The sequence below is a fragment of the Lynx rufus genome, unplaced genomic scaffold (assembly GCF_022079265.1).
Source record: "Lynx rufus isolate CCGP_SWC_20201006 ecotype Redwood Valley unplaced genomic scaffold, mLynRuf1.p SCAF_18, whole genome shotgun sequence".
Classification (NCBI taxonomy): Eukaryota; Metazoa; Chordata; class Mammalia; order Carnivora; family Felidae; genus Lynx; species Lynx rufus.
In genome coordinates this window covers 40545057-40567000 of record NW_025814832.1, presented here as the reverse complement: position 1 = coordinate 40567000, position 21944 = coordinate 40545057, and the positions used below count along the sequence as shown (strand labels likewise).

The 21944-nt window shown below is 37.2% G+C and overlaps 1 protein-coding gene and 1 pseudogene across 10 annotated transcripts in view; both read right to left on the bottom strand.

Moving 5' to 3' along the window:
• The window catches only part of CDC27 (cell division cycle 27), a 69704-nt gene that overhangs the window by 3741 nt on the left and 44019 nt on the right, over positions 1-21944 (bottom strand). For 5 of the 10 annotated variants that reach the window (XM_047081669.1, XM_047081671.1, XM_047081673.1 and 2 more), the window contains 8 exons: positions 21651-21858; positions 21271-21443; positions 18070-18222; positions 16378-16586; positions 11635-11752; positions 7608-7736; positions 1845-1919; positions 876-1032 (listed from right to left, as the gene is read on the bottom strand). In XM_047081669.1, coding sequence (XP_046937625.1) covers positions 876-1032; positions 1845-1919; positions 7608-7736; positions 11635-11752; positions 16378-16586; positions 18070-18222; positions 21271-21443; positions 21651-21858 — 1222 coding nt within the window. Of the gene's footprint in view, positions 1-875; positions 1033-1844; positions 1920-7607; positions 7737-11634; positions 11753-16377; positions 16587-18069; positions 18223-21270; positions 21444-21650; positions 21859-21944 lie in introns of those variants that run through there. The other 5 variants (XM_047081666.1, XM_047081668.1, XM_047081674.1 and 2 more) reach the window with 4 other exon arrangements.
• Positions 13402-16358, bottom strand: LOC124513559 (60 kDa heat shock protein, mitochondrial-like; annotated as a pseudogene).

The following is a 21944-nucleotide window of genomic DNA, read 5'->3' as shown; positions in this document are numbered from 1 at the left end:
TCAGGTCATGATCTCAAGGTTCATGAGTTCAAGCCCCGAGTTGGGCTCTGTGCTCAGCTCAGAGCATGAAGCCTGTTTCGGATTCTCTCTCGGTGCCCCCTTCCACGTTAGTGCTCTGCCTTTCAAAACTAAATAAATGTTAAAAAAAAAATTAAATATATTTTAAAAAATGTGCACAAATTTATTATTCATTTACTTATCACTTATAATGTCTTCAACATATTGTCACATCTATCATCCTGCCCATCCCACTCTGAATTCCTATGAAGCAGATAAGGCAGGCAGGCATTAGTTACATATTTAAACTTAAACTGAGGTCCAGGTAAAAATTTGCCAAGGATTTGTTAAAGTCACACAGCAAATTAGTTTCAAAACCGAGACTAGTTACCTGACTCCACATGCACTTTGTTACTATATTGCCATAATTTAATTTCCCTAAAATTCCATTTGGTATAAAGAATATACCATGGTTAGAAAAACAAATTAGGGGTGCCTGGGTGGCTCAGTTGGTTAAGCGTCCGCCTCTTGATTTTGGCTTAGGTCATGATCTCAGGGTCATGAGACTGAGCCCCATGTTGGGCTCAGCATGGAGCATGGAATCTGCTTGGGATTCTCCCTCTCTCTCTGCCCCTCCCCAACTTGTTCTCTCTCTCTCTCTCTCTCTCTCAAACTTAAAAAAAAAAAAAAAGAAAATTAAAAAGCAGCCCACAAATTCTTATGCAAAAGGTAGCTTTCTGAATACTCAATACTTAAAAAAATGTTTACTCTGTGTCATAAAGAAATATCTGTACTGCTCTGCCTAACTCTGAGTTGATGTTTTACTAGCCCTCTGGTTTGATACACTTAGAAATCTAATTCATATGGATGGTACTCACTGATTTGTTCTTCTTGGGTTATTGGCTCCTCATCATCTGGAAGGTAGCGCTTGTCAATTGCCTCTTTAATCTGGTTATTGGCTCCTTTAGGATCTAAATCCATAGCCCAAGAGAAATTCATCAGGGCGAGGTGCGTTTGACCTAACTTCTTGTAAACCTAAAAATAAACAGCAGCACTACATTTTTCATTAAGTTGTGAACTTCAATTATAAAATCCTAAACATTAACAATTTAAATAGGCTTCTAATTTACATGCTGTAAACCCATTCTGATGAGTAGGTCATTTTCATCCTACAGAAGAACTCAGACTAACTTTTGAGTTACTTTTGATATAATCAGATATTTTCAGAATTCCTTGTCTCTGTCTCTCCAGTAGTGAGCTTCCAATAAATCACATTCTGATTGGATCAATGACAATTGAAAGAAATGGACTATAAGCTGCTTGATTAGCAATTCATTTACACTGATTTCAAATGTTGTTATATCAACTCCGAACACCTGTCCACCGTTCTCAGCCTCTTTAACCAGTTGGCATTTAGGGGCCCAGTCTGTAAAGTCCTTACTAGTCTGGCTTTGGAAATCTCAGAAGTCGTTTCTTCTAATTAAGACAACACCAGCCATTAATTTACTTTTTGGGGGGGATGCCTACATATTTTATGGATAATTGGAAGCTAAGAGCTTTCCAAGATATAGTCTCAGTTATGAACTCACGGCCACTGGCTGCAAGTGCTAATATACTTCCAAAACCATAGTATGGTTAGGATATACGGTGTATGTTCTTATTCCTTCATCAGGATATCATCTTCTTAGATCTTGTAACTAACTCTGTTCTTCATTCCCAGAGCATTTAGTTCAGAGATCTAGTTGAATTTGCTCAAGAGATGTTGCATAATATGTATAATATTTCTCCTTCAGAAGTTAATGTTTGTTATGAAAGTCACAGTTTAGGACCTTGGCCCCAATCTTTACCTTTCCTATTAAGAAGTAAACGAGGGATTCTTTGGGAACAATTTGTTTCAATTCTTCAAGTTCTTGTAAAGCAGACTGAAAAAAGCAAAGAAAAACAGAGTAGCAAAATTTTACAAAGTTCTAACTAAGCAAGTATTATTTGATTTCCCAAATCATCTTAACTAAAGCTTACTAGATCTTTATCAATGCACTTCCTTATTGCATTAATTCTTGTCATGAAATAAAATGCATGAAAAATACTATGACAATAGGGACTAAGAAATGGCAGGAATTCACCAGAGTACACTGAGAACACACACACGCAGGTGGTGACAATACTTGCTTTGGTCACCGTTTTATATAAAACAACAATGCTCCATTACACTGTGTGTGTAAGAGCTTTGGAAACTAAGTTGCAGAACAAAATAATTCCGAAATTCTGTTCATAGACCTTCTCCCTGATGCAAGCACCAAGCTTTGAATACCAACCTGCTATTTTAACTAATGATGAAGAGTCTAAAATTTAACCCTCTGAATTAAGTCAAAATTGTCTACAAATCTTTTGACCATCGCTAAAGGGGTTGGGGAAATTGAGAGAAAAGATAGAGAAATAAGATTTGTATTTAAAAGAAAGACATGATGATCAAAAATAAAACTGGGTCCCCAACTGAGATACTGTTTGCTTTTCACCTAAGCAAATGGACAAAAATAAAAATAAACTTTGATATATAAAGTTACTATGACTGAGGGGAATGAGGCATTCTCATCACTGAAGGTGGAAATGTGACCTGTTGCAAAGCCTGTTTGTGAACTCTATTTAGCATTACCTATTATGTTAAAAACTGCATGTAACCACTAATTCAGCAATCCTGCTGCTAGGAATTTATCCCAGGGACATATTCAAAAAAGTTCATTAAGCCATCTTTGTAAGAACATCCCATTCAACATGTTACTGCAAATCATTAGAAGCAATGAAGGTGTGTCTAATCATAGCCTAGTTAAAATAAATTATGGTCCATCCTCTATGGAACACTAGATCTGTAGGTACTCAACTCTATGCTAAAAAAAAAAAAAAAAAAGATACAATAAAGTATGTGCAATACTATTTCTTTTGCAAAAAAACATATATATGATACATATACAAATAGTTATGTGGGTATTCTCATAAACACTTTATAAATACACTTATGTGAACACATATATGTTTCCTTTTTTTTCTGGCTGAAATCAATACCTATATGCCCCTAATCAAGGTAAAGGTGGCTTACCTTTGGAGAGGGGATGACTGAGGTAAAGGGGAAGACTTTCTATTTTTAACATGGTAGCTTTCTCAATTTTTTGAATTTTCTAAAATAAATATACTTTATTTCTCTTTAATGTCCATAGAGATTATCTACTTTTCTTCTCTATACATACCTCTTTGTAGTAAAACAAAATCCAAAGTAAGTCAGGTTAAAAAAAAAAAAAAAGATAAATACCAAATATCTATCCACAGAAATGTTAAAGTGGAAGAAAAAGCAAATTACAGAATATGTGTAGTTGTATTAGCTTCTTATTTTGTCATAACAAATTACCACAATTTTGATGGCAAATAAAACAAATTTTTTTATCTTATAGTCTGTGCATTAGAAATACAATTTGAATCACACTGGGCTAAAATCAAGGTGTCTTCCTTTCTGAGGGTTATCTGTTTCCCTGCCTTTCTTCCAGACTTTTTAAAGGCTGCCCACATTTTTTGGCTTGTAACCTTCTCACGCTGGTTCTGACCACAGCTGGCAAAGATCCTCCATGTGATCTTTAAGATCCATGTGATTAGACTGGGCCCATCTGAATAACACAGGATACTCTCCCCAACTCAAGGTCCACATCCTTAATCACATCTGCAAAGTTTCTTCTGCCGTGTAAGGTAACATAGTCACAGGAACCAAGGATTAGGGCCTGGACATCCTTGAGGGGTCATTACTCTGCCTACCACAGTAGTGTAAGCCTACTTTGTTACAATTAAAAATATGTACATGATGAGAAAAAGATCTAGAGAAGTGTGTTCTGAGTTGTTAATAATGCTCCTCCCTTGGAGGGTCAGCTTATAAGGCACATTCAACCTCGTATTTTTTTTATACTTTCATATTATTTGAGTTGTTTGGTAACAGGCCTATTACTTTCATAAAAAGCCCCCACAAAGATACAAGGACTAAAGCAGTGATCAAAGATAGTGGGCTAGCAAATGTATCAGAGGATTATAGAATTTAGGTAACATAAGGGGATTTATACGTTGATTGTTATGAGACTTTAGTTTTATTTCTCTGAAAAGGGTGGAAAGGAACCAATCTTACTTGCCAGTTATAAAAAAGTTTAATACAGTCCCATCCCACCCTCCCTTCACCTAAGGCCAAATGTAATTTCTTGGCTTTTGTAAAATTTTTACTGGCATTATCTAAAATGAAAGGTTCATATACAATATTTTTGTGGCAAGCAGTGTGAAAGTAGCTGTGTGGTAGATTCCAGAGATTCATTACCATACTAGAGTGACGTGTGACATTTTCTGTAATAAAAAGGATTGAGAAAAGAGTAAAGGCACACACACACACAAACGCGCGTGCACACTCTCTTGGGACAGTGTGTTTGTGTAAAAGGCTGTGTTTTTTACACAAGTATGTAGGGGGCTCTGGTGCAGCCTGAACATTTCACATGTTCCTAACTGCTGGCAACCCACGAGAAATAAACTCAAAGGACCGCTGGGCTGAATGGGTCTGAGAATCACATCTGCCTGTCTAGGAATGGAAGATTTACTACGTGTGGTAAGTCTACGAGGTAGACTGTTCTCTTTTCCTTCCATACTAGTAAATATTGTAAAATATACACGGAATAAAGTCTCAAGATAAAAGATCTGTGGTCATGGATATTAGTTACTTAACGATCACTGTTACACCTGTCTGACATTACTGACAGGGACTGATGAAGCCTGTATCACAATGAAGAAGCCTGGGACTGACTTTTAATACCACAGAGAAGCAGTTCTCACACTTGTTGGGTCTCCAGACCTCTTTATACTCTTAACGTTTATTGAGGAACCTGAAGAATTTTTGTTAATGTAGGCTATAGCTATCAATACTTACCATATCAGAAATTAAAACTTGAAAAGCTTAAAAAATATTTATCCATTAATTTAAAAGTAACAACAATAAAGCCATTACTTGTTAACATAGATAATATCTTTTTAATGAAAAATAACTTTTTCAGAATAAGAAGTCAGTAAGAATAATGGCATTGGTTAATATTTTTGCAAATCTCTGGTTGATAGAAAATAGCTGCACTCTCTTATCTGCTTCTGCATTCAGTCCATTATGTCATGTAGCTTTTGGAAAATTCCACTGTACATTCGTGAGAATAAGAGTGAAAAAGGCAAATAACATCTAAATATTATTATGAAGATAATTTTGACCTTGTTTACTCCTTGAAAGGATTTCTGGGGACCTCCAGATGTTCTCAGACCACACTTTGAGAATCACTGCTTTAAAGCAATCTTAATCGGAACAGTGCACTCCAATCCTTCGCTGCTACACCACACACGGTTCAGAACTGACAGCTTTTCTAACTGTGTGTTGTAATTGTTATAAAAAATTTCATGCATCTATCATACCTCCCCACCTTGATAATCTAATTACAAAGACTCATTGAGAAACAGTGTCTAACATAGTGTCAGAGCTCTCATTTTTGCCCTAAAAAGACTTAAGATTTACAGCACATTAAATGGGGTGATATTAGCAATGCTTTTGCCACAGAGAGACTGAGGTGGCCCTCTAACACCATTGGATTTTCATTTTGGAGCCAAGACATTTTGAAAGCAATCAGTAACTTTTACTTATGCCCCTTTTTGTATTATTTTAATATAGGTATACTGGATACACCGTGCTTCAAAGTAGGTCTTATAATTTAGCTGATACTCAAAAATGGCTATGACCATTATAACTTGAACAATGGGAAAGATTAGAACTTGGGCTTCTTGAAGCAAGTACAGGGCTGACTTAAATGGCATAATATCTGGTAGGTGTGTTGGCATTAAAATGCCTTTAAGAATAACTGAATAAAATCCTTCAACTGAGGAAACTGACCCCATATCTAAAGAGGTTATAGGGTGCCTGGGTGGCTCAGTTGGTTAAGTGGCTGACTCTTGGTTTTGGCTCAGGTCACGGTCTCATGGTTCTCATGGTTCGTGTTTGGGCTCTGTGTGGGGGGCTCTGTGTTGACAGTATGGAGACTTCTTGGGAGTCTCCCCCCTTACCCACCCCCCATCCTTCCCCTGCTTGCTCACTCTCAAAATAAACAAATAAACCTAAAAAAAAAAAAATAAAGAGGTCCAATGAAGCAAAAACATGAAAACAAATGATGAATTACAATTACAGCACCTCAAAGAACAAGTTAAAAGTTGAAAAGTGTTTATTAGATCTATTTTTTTCTTTTTCCTTTTTTTTTGGAGAGTGTGTATGCACGTGGCACAAGCTGGGGAGGGCCGAGGGAGAGAATCTTAAGCAAAAGGTCTATGCCCAGCGCAGAGCCTGACACCGGTTTGATCTTACGACAGTGAGATCGTGACCTGAGCCAAAGAGTTGGGTGCTTAACCAACTGAGCCACCCAGGCGTCCCTAAAAGTTGTTTATTAGATTTAAAAGAAACTTTTATAAAAGAACAAAAACAGTAAGGACTAGACATCCACTTCTTTGATAAAGAAAAACAGAGTAAGATTAGTGGAAATCACTGAATAAATGACAATGAATAAATTAGATGACTGATCCCTTATGTATCTTTATTAGTCTGCAAATGTTAAGAGCTTAATATTGGTCTTGTATTTTTCAATTTCAGCAAATGTCAATGTGTACTGGAAGAACTGACTTCTTGGGAGAGTCTACTGAAATGGATTATTTGGTCCAACATTTTCTGTGCACTTAACTTTGGGTTTTTTGTTTCTTTGGTAAGTTTTTACTCTTTTTAGAAAGAAGAGCCTAAATTTATTAAAAAAGTAAACTGAACTTTCAATCAACACTTTGGAGTCATGGTTTGTGATTCAGTAAATGATAACAAAAAAACCCATGTCACTTTATGCCTCTTTTCTCTTTCTCAATTTTCCTTCTCTTCTTTTCTCAGTATATGTATGTATGTATTTTTTTCAGGCTACAGCTCCGTAATTGGGAAAACAGAGTGAGAACTAAAGGCAGAAACACATCAGACTAGATCAAGTAGCCTTGTTCTAAGCTTTTATAACTCACTATACTTTTCCTTTATGTATTCAGCATGCACTTTTTTTGTGATTATTTGATTAATGTCTATTGTCCCTCTGGAAGGGTGCTAGCTGGTGAGCTCTTCAAAGGTAGGAAATGTGATTGCTTTGCTTTTGCCCCTTTATCCCTAGTTCCTGACATGGAATAGGCAGGTACTCAGTACATATTTGTTGGATTATGCACAAACATTCATCTGTCACCTGCTCAGATATATTGGTCTTAGGGGATGGTTTAGGTCTTACCTTTAAGATAACTCCCTGATGGAAAAACTGCCGTTCTATATACAGAATCTTTACAAGGGATAATGACATATTCCTAAATAGCCACACACTCATCCTGCATATCAGTATTTCATGAAAAAATAAAAATCACAAAAGAAAATAAATAGCTTTTGAAAATGGGAAAATAAACTATCAGAGACGAAAACTATAAATAAATTTTGGTTGATTAAAAGAAGGGGCAAAACTTAAGCAATAAAATGCTGAAAACCATTAAAATATGTATCTTACCTTATATTTTTCATTTGCAAATAAAACTGAGGCTCTGTGAAATTTGCATAGAGGGTTCTTGGGATCAATAACAATGGCTTTGTTTAGGGTATCCAAAGCCTTCTCAGATTTTTTCAGTGCATGCTGAACCTGTAAGAAGTAAAGATCACATTAATGTTTCCTTTTGATATTTATGGAGAAAGGTGAGAACCAAATACTGTCACTCAAAACCAACACAGAAATAGTAAAATCACTGGGGCATCTGGCTGGCTAAGTTGGTAGAGCATATGGCTCTTGATCTCGGAGTTGTGAATTTGAGCCTCACATAGAGATTACTTTAACAGCAACAACAACAACAAAAAGATAATAAAACTACTAAAGATGTATGGTCTAACTGGATTTTCCACAGGGTTAGGTGGACTCAATAATTGAATACCTGACTATTAACAGAGTATCTCTAAAGTCTCTTCCAATTCTATCTAGTTCAACTGCTTCACTTTCAAGATGAGAATACTGAACCCCAGAATGTTAAATACTTTGCTCTGGGATCAGAACCTAGGTCCTCTGACACCCAATCCACCATTATCCATAATGATAATCCATACTGATAATTCTATCTGTAGAGCAGATATTCAGTTACTTTTAAGTCTAAAAGACAAGGAAAACCCTGGTTTTCCCTTCACAAGAAAATCTGTACTATTTAGCTAAATAATACTCACATTTCAATAGGTTTATTATGGTCCTCTAAATATTGGACTTTGCTTTTTTTGTTGTTGTTTATTTATTTTTGAGAGACAGAGCATAAGCAGGGGAGGGGCGGAGAGAGAGAGACAGAGAGAGAGAGAGAGAGAGAGAGAGAGAGAATGAGAATGAATGAATGCAAAGCAGGCTCCAGGCTCTGAGCTGTCAGCACAGAGCCTGAGGCGGGGCTCAAACTCACGAACGGTTAGTTCATGACCTGAGCTGAAGTCAGAAGCTTAATGTACTGAGCCAATCAGTTCTTCTCCCAAAATGAACAGTGAAATCTCAAACTAACATAATTTCCTCACATTGTACGTCCATTCCCACAAAAGCCAAGCTTGCTGAGAGAAAGAGAAGGGCAGAGGAGGGAAAGAGGAAGGAGCTGGGTAAGAGGCAAGAACAAAAACTTCTGGTACCATGCTTACAGAGAAACTAGTACGAGATTTCAGAAAGCAAACAGACTTTTTCTCCTATCAACGTACAACTTATCACCCATAAAAATGGTGATCCAAAAACGGACTCAGTGGAATAATTGGAAATATTACCTACCATCATGCATGGATTTGAACCATTTTTAATATCCTATCCTAGAAACATTGTACAAATCTTATGATTAAAAAAATTAAGTCTCTGTTCTGATTTTTGAGAGATATCTTTTGAGGCGCCTGGGTGGCTCAGTCGGTTAGGCATCAGACTTTGGGTCAGGTCATGATCTCACAGTTTATTAGTTTGAGCCCTGTGTCAGGCTCTGTGCTGACAGCTCAGATTCTGGAGCCTGCTTCAAATTCTGTGTCTCTGTCTCTCTCTTCTGCTCCTCCCCTGCTGGTGCTCTGTCTCTCTCTCCCGCTCTCAAAAATAAATAAACGTTTAAAAAAAAAAAAAAAAAGGTATCTTTCTATGACAATATCTGTAACATTGACAGGTATGTGTTAGGGCTAGTATCATGGTCTATTATGAATTTTTTGACCTTTTTTTTTTTTTTTTTAAAGAAAGATAGTAAAAGCCGGACTCCCTTAGGGCTTCGAACTGTGTGTACAGAAGACAAGTGCAGTGAACACAACTTTCAGTCCCGTAGCCAGGATGAGGCCACTCCTCTCCATTCCACCAGATACTGCACCTTTCCAACAAGTGTCACCCAGCGAGCCAACACTTGCTATTTTCCACCATGTGCTCTTCTACCTGCAGCACCAAACTAACTGGGTATGACTTTTTTTAGACAACTGATCAACTCCCGACCTGCTAAGTTATTTGAAATCTCTGTGCTGAGTTCATCAAATTGGTAATCTTTGCCTTGATCATTTTTCTATTTAGTCCACTGAGTCAGTTTTTGTGGTCAGTTGTTACCAGATCAAACAGGTCATGTAGACAGAGGGTACAAGTATTTTGGGGAATGCTACCTGTTACCAAAATGTTGGAAAAAATTTATTTCAATATCTTTCAAATTTCAAAAAGTGCAGTGGATAGAATGCCTACTAAACGACTGTAAAATACTAAAATCTTCCATCAAGCAACGTGTAAAAAAAACCCAAAACATTCAGCCTATAAATTGCTCTGTGATTATACTTCACCGTCATCTTAATGTAGTCCTTTTTCTTTTTCTTTTTGAGTGAGAGAGCACTTGCGATCAGGGGCAGGTGCAGAGAGAGAATCCCAAGCAGGCTCCCTGCTGTTGGCACAGAGCCCAAAGTGGGGCTCGAACCCACTAATTGTGAGATCATGACCTGAGCCGAGATCAAGAGTGAGACACTTAACTGACTGAGCCACCCAGGTGTCCCCATCTTAATATGTTCTTTGTATGTGCATATACATACACATATGTGTATACATGTATTATGTGATCTATGCAATAGAAATTACGGGAAGGGGCAGCTTTGGAGTATATATCCTGTAATTCTTTTATGGGAACAGGTGGCAGTGTTTACATAGCAGCACTTCATCTTCAGGCTTGTACTGGGTGCTGCTGCTTGCTATCTATGAAATGTGTCAAACAAGTTTAAAGTTAAGTGTGTTCTGAAGAAAGGTGTGAACAATAGTGTTCATGGGCTTTTAGAATGCTTTTCACTTTCAGGCCTTGTAATCCAGCTGTTTAGCAGCTAGAAGCAATTCAAATAATATGAGCATTATCTCCTGCTAAAAGTAACGTTTTCAAGTTTCCATGGCATATTATGATTGTAAACGTCTCAGTTTCAATAGTAAGTCTATGGGAGTCCCATGAACTTCCTGAAATGTCTGTAGTAACTGTGAGTTATGTTGAATAAGTGTGGCACGAACAAAGTGTTTTATCGCACAGAATTAAATAGTATGTTGCCTGACAAGGCTATTGCTATTTTATTACAACCTTACCTCTTGTTTTTATAAAATGTACCAAGATTTAATTGATAACTTCATTTTACAAGTAAACAAAAGTTTCTTTAAAAAAATGGTGATCCACATCACCTTTTAAGAATTTTAATTAGTGGGGGGCCTGGTGGCTCTGTCGGTTAAGCGTCCAATTTCAGCTCAGGTCATGATCTCACAGTTCATGGGTTTGAGCCCCACACTGGGATCTATGCTGACAGCTCAGAGCCTGGAGCCTGATTCAGATTCTGTGTCTTCCTCTTTCTGCCCCTCCCCTGCTCATGTTCTTTCTCTCTCTTTCAAAAAAATATATAAATATTAAAAAATTTTTTAAAAAGTAATTTTAATTAGTTCTGGGGTGCGTGGGTGGCTCAGTTGGTTAAGCATCCGACTCCTCATTTCGGCTCAGGTCATAATCTCATGGTTTAGAGGGTTCAACTGCCCCACTGGGCTCTGCACACTGACTACACAAGGCCTGCTTGGGATTCTCTCTGTCCCTTCCCTACTCACGCTTTCTCCCTCTCAAAATAAATGAATAAACTTAAAAAAAAATATTAATTAGTTCTGACATACCTATGTCACTCAGAGGTTAAAACACAGGGAACCATTTGTCTTGAAATATTAATTACTGAATTTAGGAGCTATATTAATATGGAAAAGTACTTTCAAAATATGAAGTATCTCATGTGAGTCTTACAACAACCCTAAGAGGTAGGCAAGGTGGTATTACTTGTCATCCATAAAGTACAAGCTCAGAGAAATGGACTTGCCCAAGGAATGAGGGTACTCCAGTGATTTCTCTTTATGCCAAGGAAAAAGGTGATCTTTTTGGCTCTAAAATAATCCATGATATTGTTCCAGGAATATGAAAAAAAATAACAAAGTCCTAATTCTCACCACAGCGATTAAGTCAATAACCAACACATTTCAAAAGGGAGATTAACTGAAAAATATTTAGAAAGCTACTTACTACTCCAATGTGGCAAAGTAAAACTGAACTTTGAGGGTTGATATCAAGTGCTTTCTGGAAATGCATTTCTGCAAGGCTGAATTTTTCTTGCTTGTAATAAATCATTCCTAAGCCATACCTGAAAGTATAAAATAAAATATAAATTTAGGGATATGAACTTTTGGCTGCTAATTTAATTCAATTTAATACAAGGGTGTATGTGGAATCTGGCATTTTAATAAACTAAAGAAAAATACTGGTGGTGTCAGAGAAGGCAAAAACTATCAGTCATGATAAAAAAACCATCAAGACATTTTAGACAAGTCCCTTTTATAAGTAAAAACAATAAATCAAATTCAATCAATCAATCAAATAGAACTTTAGCAATGAGGAAAAAAGAAACTACATCCTTAAACCCATCATTACAATCTAGATTTAACACCTCATTTTCACTAAGTGGCTAATGATGTCTGTGCCAATTAACTTTGTTAAATTCTTTCATTTAATCCTAGAAGGAAACAAAGAGGTACTGTAATCACTCATATTTTCAAATAAGGAAACCAAGTTTAGAGAAGTTAAATAACTTGCCCACATTCATACAGCTAATAAGGATTCTAATCAGAGCCTTCCTTTATGATTCTAAACTCTAAACTCCTAGTAATGCTACTTCCATATTCTTGGTGCAAACGCATGTGTATCATTACAATTACATATGCATAGATAGCGTCATGTTCTGCTTCCCCTCTCACTCACTGTATCAAAAATACACTCCTACAGACTTCAAATTATAAATTTGGAAGGCTATGTAACAATATATTAAGTTGATATACAGGTATTTCTTCTGAATTTTCAAAACCTCAAATGAACATAATGTGACTGATATACATTAAGGAGACCTTTCTTGGCCACTACTAGATAATGATAATGAGGAATAAGCACCAAATTAATGAAATAAGAAAAAAGCACAATATGTTTTCTTACATTTGAGTGGCTTTGCTTACCATTATAATTGTGTTAGGGGTGAAGAAAAGGTATACAAAGCTCTGCACTGACAATGGTGATGGTAGAATAACAAAAGGACTATTTATTGTGGAGTTGGAATAATACATTTCCTTAGTGTTTCATTAGATACATAAAATTACCTAAATACCTCAACACTTAAATTCTTCCTGTGAAAGCTCACCAATCTGAATACTTTTTTTCTAACTGAAACAATTATTTTTATAGCAATTTTTGGTATAGTATAGTTTCTTAAGAACACAATTATTGCAGGGCGCCTGGGTGGCTCAGTCAGTTAAGTGTCCGACTTTGGCTCAGGTCATGATCTCACAACTTGTGAGTTCAAGCCCCGCGTCGGGCTGTGTGCTGACAGCTCAGAGCCTGGAGCCTGCTTCCGATTCTGTGTCTCCCTCTCTCGCTGTCCCCCTTCCCTGCTCATGCTCTGTCTCTGTCTCAAAAATAAATAAAAACATTAAAAAAGAACACAATTATTGCAATATAGGGCAGACCCAAACATTTTAAAAACAACACGAGTCCTATTCAGAACTGAATTACTAAAATATTAGAGTGCTTTATGTGAAGACAAGGCAGTATCAGCAAGCCTGACTGCTTAATATGTCAGCAGAAGCTAGCACCTGTCAGGCCATCTTTCAGGTAATGTGCCTAACTTAGAAATGAGACGTACTCCATTAAAAAACATACATACACAAATAAAAAATGTTTTAGTAATATAGTGATTCATATTTAGTGACAGAATGAAAATTCAACTGCTATAATGATTACTTCAAAAGATACAAAAAAAGTCTGACATAAAAACTGTGGCAGAGTTATGATATCACAATTATACTTCTTGTTATTTAAATTGTCAGTCAAGAAAAATATAATAAAATGTCAGCAGTAGATACAGCATTGAGGCAGAAATAAGAACTTTTTCAATGCCTTCTTAGTTTGTTAACTATGTGAGCCAGCTAGTAACTTCCTAAATAGAGACATCACTTAATAAACTGGAACACTAAATTCTAAATAAACCTAATGAACTCAACTAGTATCTAATAAACTAGAACACAGCCAAAGAGCAACAACTAGTGGAGAGTTTTCAATGTTTACTTTCTATGATCCAACAGGTGATTACACCAGTCCTCTCCACTTTCCCAGTTTCTATCCTTTTTTTTTTTTTAACTTTAAACAAATTTTTATTACACAAAGGTTGTCACATAAATGGATATTTCTTTACTTTGTATACAATTATTCTTATTCTCCACGGAAAGACTGCTTCTTAACTTTTCATTTGGTGATAGCAAGCGCTAAAATCCTGATTTTAACAAATAGTAGTAAAAATGCTGCAGTGATTTAAGTCGAAAGCAGTACATTGGCACATGGCTCTTACATTGTTGTCGGGAATGTACAAACGTCTTATTTAAAAATACAAAATAAATTATCTGTAGGTATGGACAATGATGGCAGTAAACCATTATATGTTTGTCAACTGAAACCAGTAACTGATGATTACAGTGATTTTCTTAAACATCAGCCAGCCTTTTCTTCAGTCATTTCCTTCAACCGACTTCTCTGAAGCTCTTAAGCACTGCCTTCAGCTTCCTGTCACAGTTCATCAATCATGGTAAAGCGCTATTCTAGGAATTAGAACACGCCACCTCCCATACCACATCCCATTCCACCCATTCCAGGGTCTTTCTCTTCCTTAGCAATTTTGGGGACTCTGTTGTACTTAACAGAGAGGCCACTCCAGCAGCATCCAATAAAGCAGTTCTTAGTTGGATCAATGATTCCCTTTTCTACCATATTCACAACATCTCCAAGCATAGCATCATAACCAGCTTCTGAGGAACTCTGCATAATTTTCTCAACTATCAATGATTCTTCAACACCTGCATTCTCAGTAATGGTCATTGCAGGAATTGGAGTGTTCTCTTAATGATTTCTATACCAACTTTTTGATCTTCATTAGCTGGAGTTATTGGATCCAAGGCTGGAACGCACCAAAGCAGGGCACAACCCCCTTCCAGAACAATGCCTTCTTCAACAGCAGCTCGTGAAGCACTGAGGGCATCTGTGACTCTTTCTTTTCATTCACTTCAACATCACTTGTGCCACCAACCTTCAGCACAGCTACTCCATCTGAGAATTTTGCCAGACGTTCATTCAGCTTTTCCTTTTCATATTCTCTAGTTGTGATATCTAACTGCTCATTGATTTCTTGGGTACGTTTTTTCAATTTGAGCCCTGTCACCTTTTCCTTTTAAGAGCATGGCATCATCTTTGGTCACAATGACCTCTTCAGCTTTTCCTAAGTCATGAGGCTGAACATCTTCAAGATTTAGAGTCACCCTTCTTCTCCGAACACTGCACCACCAGTAGCAATAGCCATATCTTTAAGCTGGTTCTTTCTTTTGTCACCAAAACCTGGAGCTTTGACGGCTACAACCTGAAGACCAACTTTTAGCCTATTCAAAACAAACGTACTCAGAGCTTCTCTACCAGCATCATCAGCAATTATGACCAAGGGCTTATGGTGAGCATTGGCAATTTCAAGAGCAGATACAATGGACTGAACACTAGAAATTTTCTCTTCACTCAACAGAACATAGGTATCTTGGAATTCACATTTCTGCCCTTTTGATGTATTAATCAAGTATGGAGAAATATAACCTCGATCAAACTTCATGGCTTCGATAATTTCCAATTCATCATTTAGTGGTTTTCCATCCTTTACTGTGATGACACCCTTTCTTCCAACCTTTTGCACTGCATCAGAAATGATGTAGCCAGTTTGTCTCCATTTGTAGAAATGGTGGCAACCTGAGCAATTTCTTCAGGGGCTGTCACAGGTTTAGACTGCTTAAGTTCAGCAATTACAGCATCAACAACTAACATCACACCTCTCCTGATTTCCACTGGATTAGCACCTTTGCTAGCCTTCTCGAAGTCTTCCTCGGCAATAGAGCTTGCCAGGACAGCAGCAGTAGTGGTGCCACCTCCAGCCTCTTCGTTTGTGTTATTGGCAACGTCCTGAACAAGTTTAGTCCCGTATTTTTATATTTATCTTTTAAGTCAAGTGACTTTGCAGCGGTTACACCATCTGCTGTTACTGTGGGACTGCCCCAACTCTGTTCAATAATCACTATTCTTCCCTTTGGCCTCATGGTAACAGCTACAGCCATCGGCTAAAAGGTCTACACCTTAAAGCATTAAGTTTTGGGCATCTGTACCAAATTTTACATCTTTGGCATCGGCCTGAGTCAGATGAGGAGCCAGTGCCCTGGACGCTGGCCTGATTTGGCAAAGGAATGCAGGTAATCCAAACATTTCTGAAGGGCAGCGGCAGCGCATGCGGGTGGTGAGGCAGGCTGTTGGAGGCGAGTGAGGGACAGAGCACACGGCGCACATGGCAAAGAGACCGTGTCCCCTCCCTCCCAATCAGTGTCTATCCTAATCACGATGTCAGTGTTCTAAGAAAAAGAAACAAATCAAGTAACAAAATCAATTACTTTCAAAAGGTTGGTAGGAGAAAAGGTTGAAACTGTAGAGTATAAGGATCTGGTATTCCGTCATCATTAGTTAATTTAAAAGTTTCTTAAATGTATACATTTCACATAAAAAATTTGGTTACTAGTTAGCAACCAGTATGTACTATTCTTAAGTATTGGTAACTAAGTTCATGACAATAGAGATTTCTAACAAGACAAATTACTGAGGATCAGTCCTATCAGCAGGACATTGTCTTTGCACTTCATCAGCACTTACCATGCATTGTAATGTCTCGGATTGACTCTGATAGCATTTCGAAAACAAGCTAATGCTTTGTCTAATTCTTCAGTTAACACAAACTCGTGCCCTAGTAGAGTATAGGCATAAGCATAATTTGGATCAACCTGGATAGCTCTCTGGAAGAATTTAATTGCAATATCATGTTCCCGTTGCAAACTGAAACAGTTCCCTGCAGCACACCAGGCCTTTAAAAAAATGGAAACAAAACACAAGCGTATAGTTAAAATTTTGTTTCAATTTTTCTAACAAAACCAAATTTATGACTAAAATCAATGTTTTTTAATAGATACGGTGGATCTTCATTGTTTAAGGATTTCATATTAGCGAATTTGTCTACTTGCTAAAATTTACAGTATTTGTTAAACCCAAATCAACATGGAGTATGTTAGTGGTCACTGTGGGCCCAACATATGAGTGGTCCAACAGACAGTCTCAGATGAGGTCAAAAAAGGCCACTCTAGGCCTCCCTGTTTCATCTCTCATAGAGAGATGACCAGAGGACAGCAAGTGGAGGGGCAGCTCAGTGCAAGAAACTCTGGCACTGGGGCCAGGTGGACAGTGAGAGACTCCCAACTCTAGCACCTTTGCAGGGAGGCCTCAGACAAATCACCTTAGTGAACACTTCTGAACCTCGTTTTCTCTTTTATAAAATAAAGAAAATAGAAATCTACCAGGATGAGTTGTTTTTACGATTTAAGAATATAATCTGGGGGTGCCCGGGTGGCTCAGGCAGTTAAGCGTCGACTCTTGGTTTCAGCTCAGATTATGATCTCATGTGAGATCAAGCCCCGAGTCCAACTCTGTGCTGACAGCCAGCTTGGGATTCTCTTTTTCTCTCCCTTTCTCTCTGCCCCTCCCTGACTTGTACTCTTTCTCTCAAAAATAAATAAACTTAAAAAAAAAATTATATATATAACCTGTGTGAGGTGTGTGTGCCAGAAGCAATGGTTCAGTCTTTGCTAACTCAGTGTTCACAGAAACTACTGAACATAACTATCAAGAATAATGAGAACTGAAATTTTTTTTTTAATGTTTTATTTATTTTTGAGAGAGAGAGAGACAGAGCATGAGCAGGGAAAGGGCAGAGAGAGTGGAAGACACGGAATCTGAAGCAGGCTCCAGGCTCTGAGCTGTCAGTACAGAGCCCAACGCAGGGCTCGAACTCACAAACTATGAGATCGTGACCTGAGCCGAAGTCGGTTGCTTAACCCACTGAGCCACGCAGGTGCCCTGAATGATTTTAATTCTAAGCTTAAATATGTTACAAAAGTACCACTAACGATTCCTGACATGCAATGAAATAGTATTCTTACAGGACTGAAGCGTGTAAATGAATTGTGCCTGTGTCTTAAAATGACAATAAAAAGCACTATTTTAATTAGCACTTTTTCCAATCTGCATAATTTCTGCTTAATGAACACCAATTTTGCTGACAACAGCAATGTTCATGTAGCCAAATCTAGATTATTCTTGGATGAAATACATGCTTGTGAATCTGCACCACACACTCTAGGACTTTCTCTTCTCTGAATCCCTCTTGGTCTATAGAGAAGGATGCAAAAGTAAGTATGGATGATGCTAAATGGGGTCTGAATTATTTGCTTCATCCCCACGTGTCAAAGGTGGTCAAAAGGCAACTACATAAGCCAAGTGTTTCAGTTAACATACCTCTGGTGAATTTTTATCCATGTCTGTTAAGTCTTTTGAAAGAACTGAAAGAGCAACATCTTTCTGAAGATGCCAAAGTGTTGTAGAGTAGATCTCCATGCCTTCGACTCTGTAATTCTCAATCCTTCTAACCTCGGAGAATATTCTTTCAGCCTGAAATAAGAAAAAAACTAGTTAAGGGGAAAACAAGTTGATACCATTTACATATATACGGGGAGAATACTGGGTACTGTTCTCATAAGACCTAAATGCTGCCTTGTTTTACAGCGCTGATGTGAATTAGCCAAATTGAACAGCTTTGACAATAGGTCAAACTAGGTATATACAAATCATGGTAAAAAAGTAAGAACACAAATTGTGAAAGCAAATCTATGTTTCCACCAAACAGAGGAGAAATCTATACAAAATTACAATTTGCAAAGGATGAGTCAATTATTTAGTTCACAAAACACACATTTCTAAGTCTTAATAATGGCTTCACAGAATAACTCTCTCAGGAAAGGTGAAACAATAATGACTTCTGTAACACAAAACTACTTTTGCAGTGACTTCTATTGAGAGGCTGAGTTGAAAACTTTAGGGGAAGGGGCACCTGGGTGGCTCAGTCGGTTAAGCATCCGACTATAGCTCAGGTCATGATCTTGCAGTTTGTGAGTTTGAGCCCCGGGTTGGGCTCTGTGCTGACAGCTCAGAGCCTGGAGCCCGCTTTGGATTCTGTATCTCCTTCTCTGCCCCTCCTCTGCTCATGCCCTGTCTCTCTCTCTCAAAAATAAATAAACATTTAAAACAATGAAAATAACAACAACAACAACAACAACAACACAAGCTGTCATGAAAGAAAGAAAGAAAGAAAGAAAGAAAGAAAGAAAGAAAGACAGACAGACTTTAGGGGAAAACCAGGTTCTGCTGGCCACCAGCACTAAGGCATGTTGAGTACTGAGCACAACCTCCAAAGTTGTACCTGATGGGAAATGTAGTCCCAACCTAGTAATTCCCTTTTCTTTTGCAGACCTCTCCTGACTTTAGGGTCCCTCCTCTGCTAATTTTTTCCTCCCTACACTCACAGCCCTTAGAATTGTTTCTCTCACCTTGAAGCTTTGGGTTATACCAAACGAATTAGTGGTTCCCTAGTTTATTGATTCAAAAGTTCAAAATTCTGAAAGTCAAGTTTGGTTTAGAATAAAAAATATTGGGGCACCTAGGTGGCTCAATGGGCTGAGCACAGACTTTGGCTCAGGTCATGATCTCATGGTTTGTGAGTTTGAGCCCTGCATCAGGCTCTGACAGCTCAGAGCCTGGATCCTGCTTCAGATTCTGCGTCTCCCTCTCTCTCTGCCCCTCCCCCGCTCATGCTCTCTCTCTCTCTCAAAAATAAATAAAAATGTTTTAAAAAATTTAAAACAAAGAATAAAAAAGATTAGGAATGTTCTTAATGAAATGAAGATGGCAGAAAATAAGAAAATTGGATTTATAAAACTAGGAACTCCAAGAAATGGCCATATACTATGTATAATTAGCTTAATGATTTGTAACTTCCCTGAAATACCTTAAAAGTTATACAGGTAAGTTTTTCAAATCGGCATTGGTTCTAAGAAGATGTACTTAACCACAAGTCAAATATGGGTTCTGCAAATCTTTTGGTTTAAAATTTTTCAGGATCTATTGCTTCCTCTGAAAAGTGTGGCATAGACCAAAAACAAAACCAACCGACCAACCAAACAAAAAAACCAAACTCATGAAATTAAGCTGAAATAAAGGCTTCTGTTAAGTATCTGTGTCACTGCTCTATAGTTAGAGGGAAACAATAAAAATTATGTATTTTAAAGTACCTGTGAAACAATAAATCAAAATAATTTTGAAAAGGGCTTGCCAAACACAGTTCTTATGTACCAGTAAAGGGCCATTACCCGAACATGGAACTTCTAGCAATGAATAAGGCTATGTGTCTACAACAACACTTTTCGCTTTACCACGCAAAAATACTCGAGGTGGTATCTTCTGCATTTATCCTCTACCTGGAAGAACAAACACTTCACCCTCAGGTCTTTGCATGGTTCATGACGGGAGGAGTGACCTTTCTCTAAGCACACTTTTTAGAAAATACCACCATACGTTATTGCCCTGCGATCTTACCATGCCTCATTTTTTACTTCCTCTGACCTAGTGCTACCATCCTTATAGATTTATTGGCTTACAACCTGTCTCTCTTACTAGAATGCATGCTCTATAAAGGCAAGCAATTATTTGTCTAGCTATATTAGAGTCTAGAAGAGGCTAAGACATAACACGCACTGAATAAATAGAATTGAAAGAGAGCAAAAGTAACTTTATTATAAACTTTAAATAATTTGTATTAGAGAAATTTTAATTAATATATAGGTTTCTTAAAGTTGTTTTTTTATTTTTTTAAGTTTAGGGGTGAGGAGAGAAAATGCTCAGAAGACGAACTAGGGGGAAAATTTAAATTGGAAATTAGAATTTTCTTTGGCTTGATATTAATACTCTCCTTTTCTGGTATAAACAGATTAACTTAAGCAATGAATATAATTAAAAGGGTAAAAGTCTTGTGAAGGACATTGTGTCCTCGATTATATAAAATTTTCTTCATTGCACTTTTCAAGTTTATTAAATATATTAAATGCCAAAAATTCATCTAGGAGGAACTCTGCATATAGTAGAAAAAAGTTTGATTATAAACATCTGTTACATGGTAATATAGATTTTCAGATCCAACTGAGTATGTACAAATATCCACATAAGAATATATGGATGACTTGGACTCTCTACAAATCTATTTCTTGTTTTGTTTATTTTATTTTTGAGAGAGAGAGAGAGAGAGAGAGAGAGAGAGAATGAATGAATGAATGAGCAGGGGAGGGGCAGAGAGATGGAGACAGAACCCAAACCAGGCTCCAGGCTCTGAGCACAGAGCTCATTGTAGGGCTTGAACTCAAGAGCAGTGAGATCATGACCCGAGCTGAAGTCAGACACTTAACCAACTGAGCCACCCAGGCTCCCCTCTACAAATCTATTTCAAGCAATCCCCCCAAATTTAAATTACTCCTTAAACACAAGAAAAAGTTTGACTATTTATAAATTACAAATGCTCAGAAAATAAAGACATTACATAATAAATATTGACCTTTTAGGTCTAGCTGTCTCAAACATAGGCATCTTAATGAAATTTAAATTATCTCTTACCTGCATGTACTCTGAAAGTTCAAAATAGGCCCTTCCAATTTGGCACAGTACCCAACCAGTATTGTAGTGGTGAGAAGGTAGGTGGCTCAAGATATATATAGCTTCTCTGCAGTTGTACGAGCACAGAGCTAAATAACCTTTCCCCATTTCACGAAGAAGGCTCATCAAACCTTCTAGGAGAAAACAATATAGTAAACAAAGGAGAAAAACACAGTAAAATAGTTTGGTTTTCTAGAAAGGCTAAATACAAAATAATTTATTAAAAATCCCAACCTCTATCTGGAAAAAAATGGAAGGTACTTTAATGAACATAAAAAAAAATTACTTAAAATAAGTGAGTAAAATAAAATACAAAGCAAACATTAAGCATTGACACAGACCTGCTGCTGCTTTCTGCAGATTAAATGCCTGGATCTGAGGTGTGATTGTGGAGATTTTCCCTTCCGAAATGATGGAAGAGTCCAATTTTGTAATTTCCAGGCTATCATTTAAGTTAGGTTGAGTTATTCCTCCTTTGTTAGTTTTACTTTTAGTTTTTCTGTTTGGGATTTTAGGTGGAAACTTCATTTTTAACTTTTTGCTATTCTCCTGTAAAAAAGAGGAAAATTCCACACTTATTAAACTCATGTATTTTAGATTTCCCAATCCTTTCTCAAGTAGTAGACACAAAATAA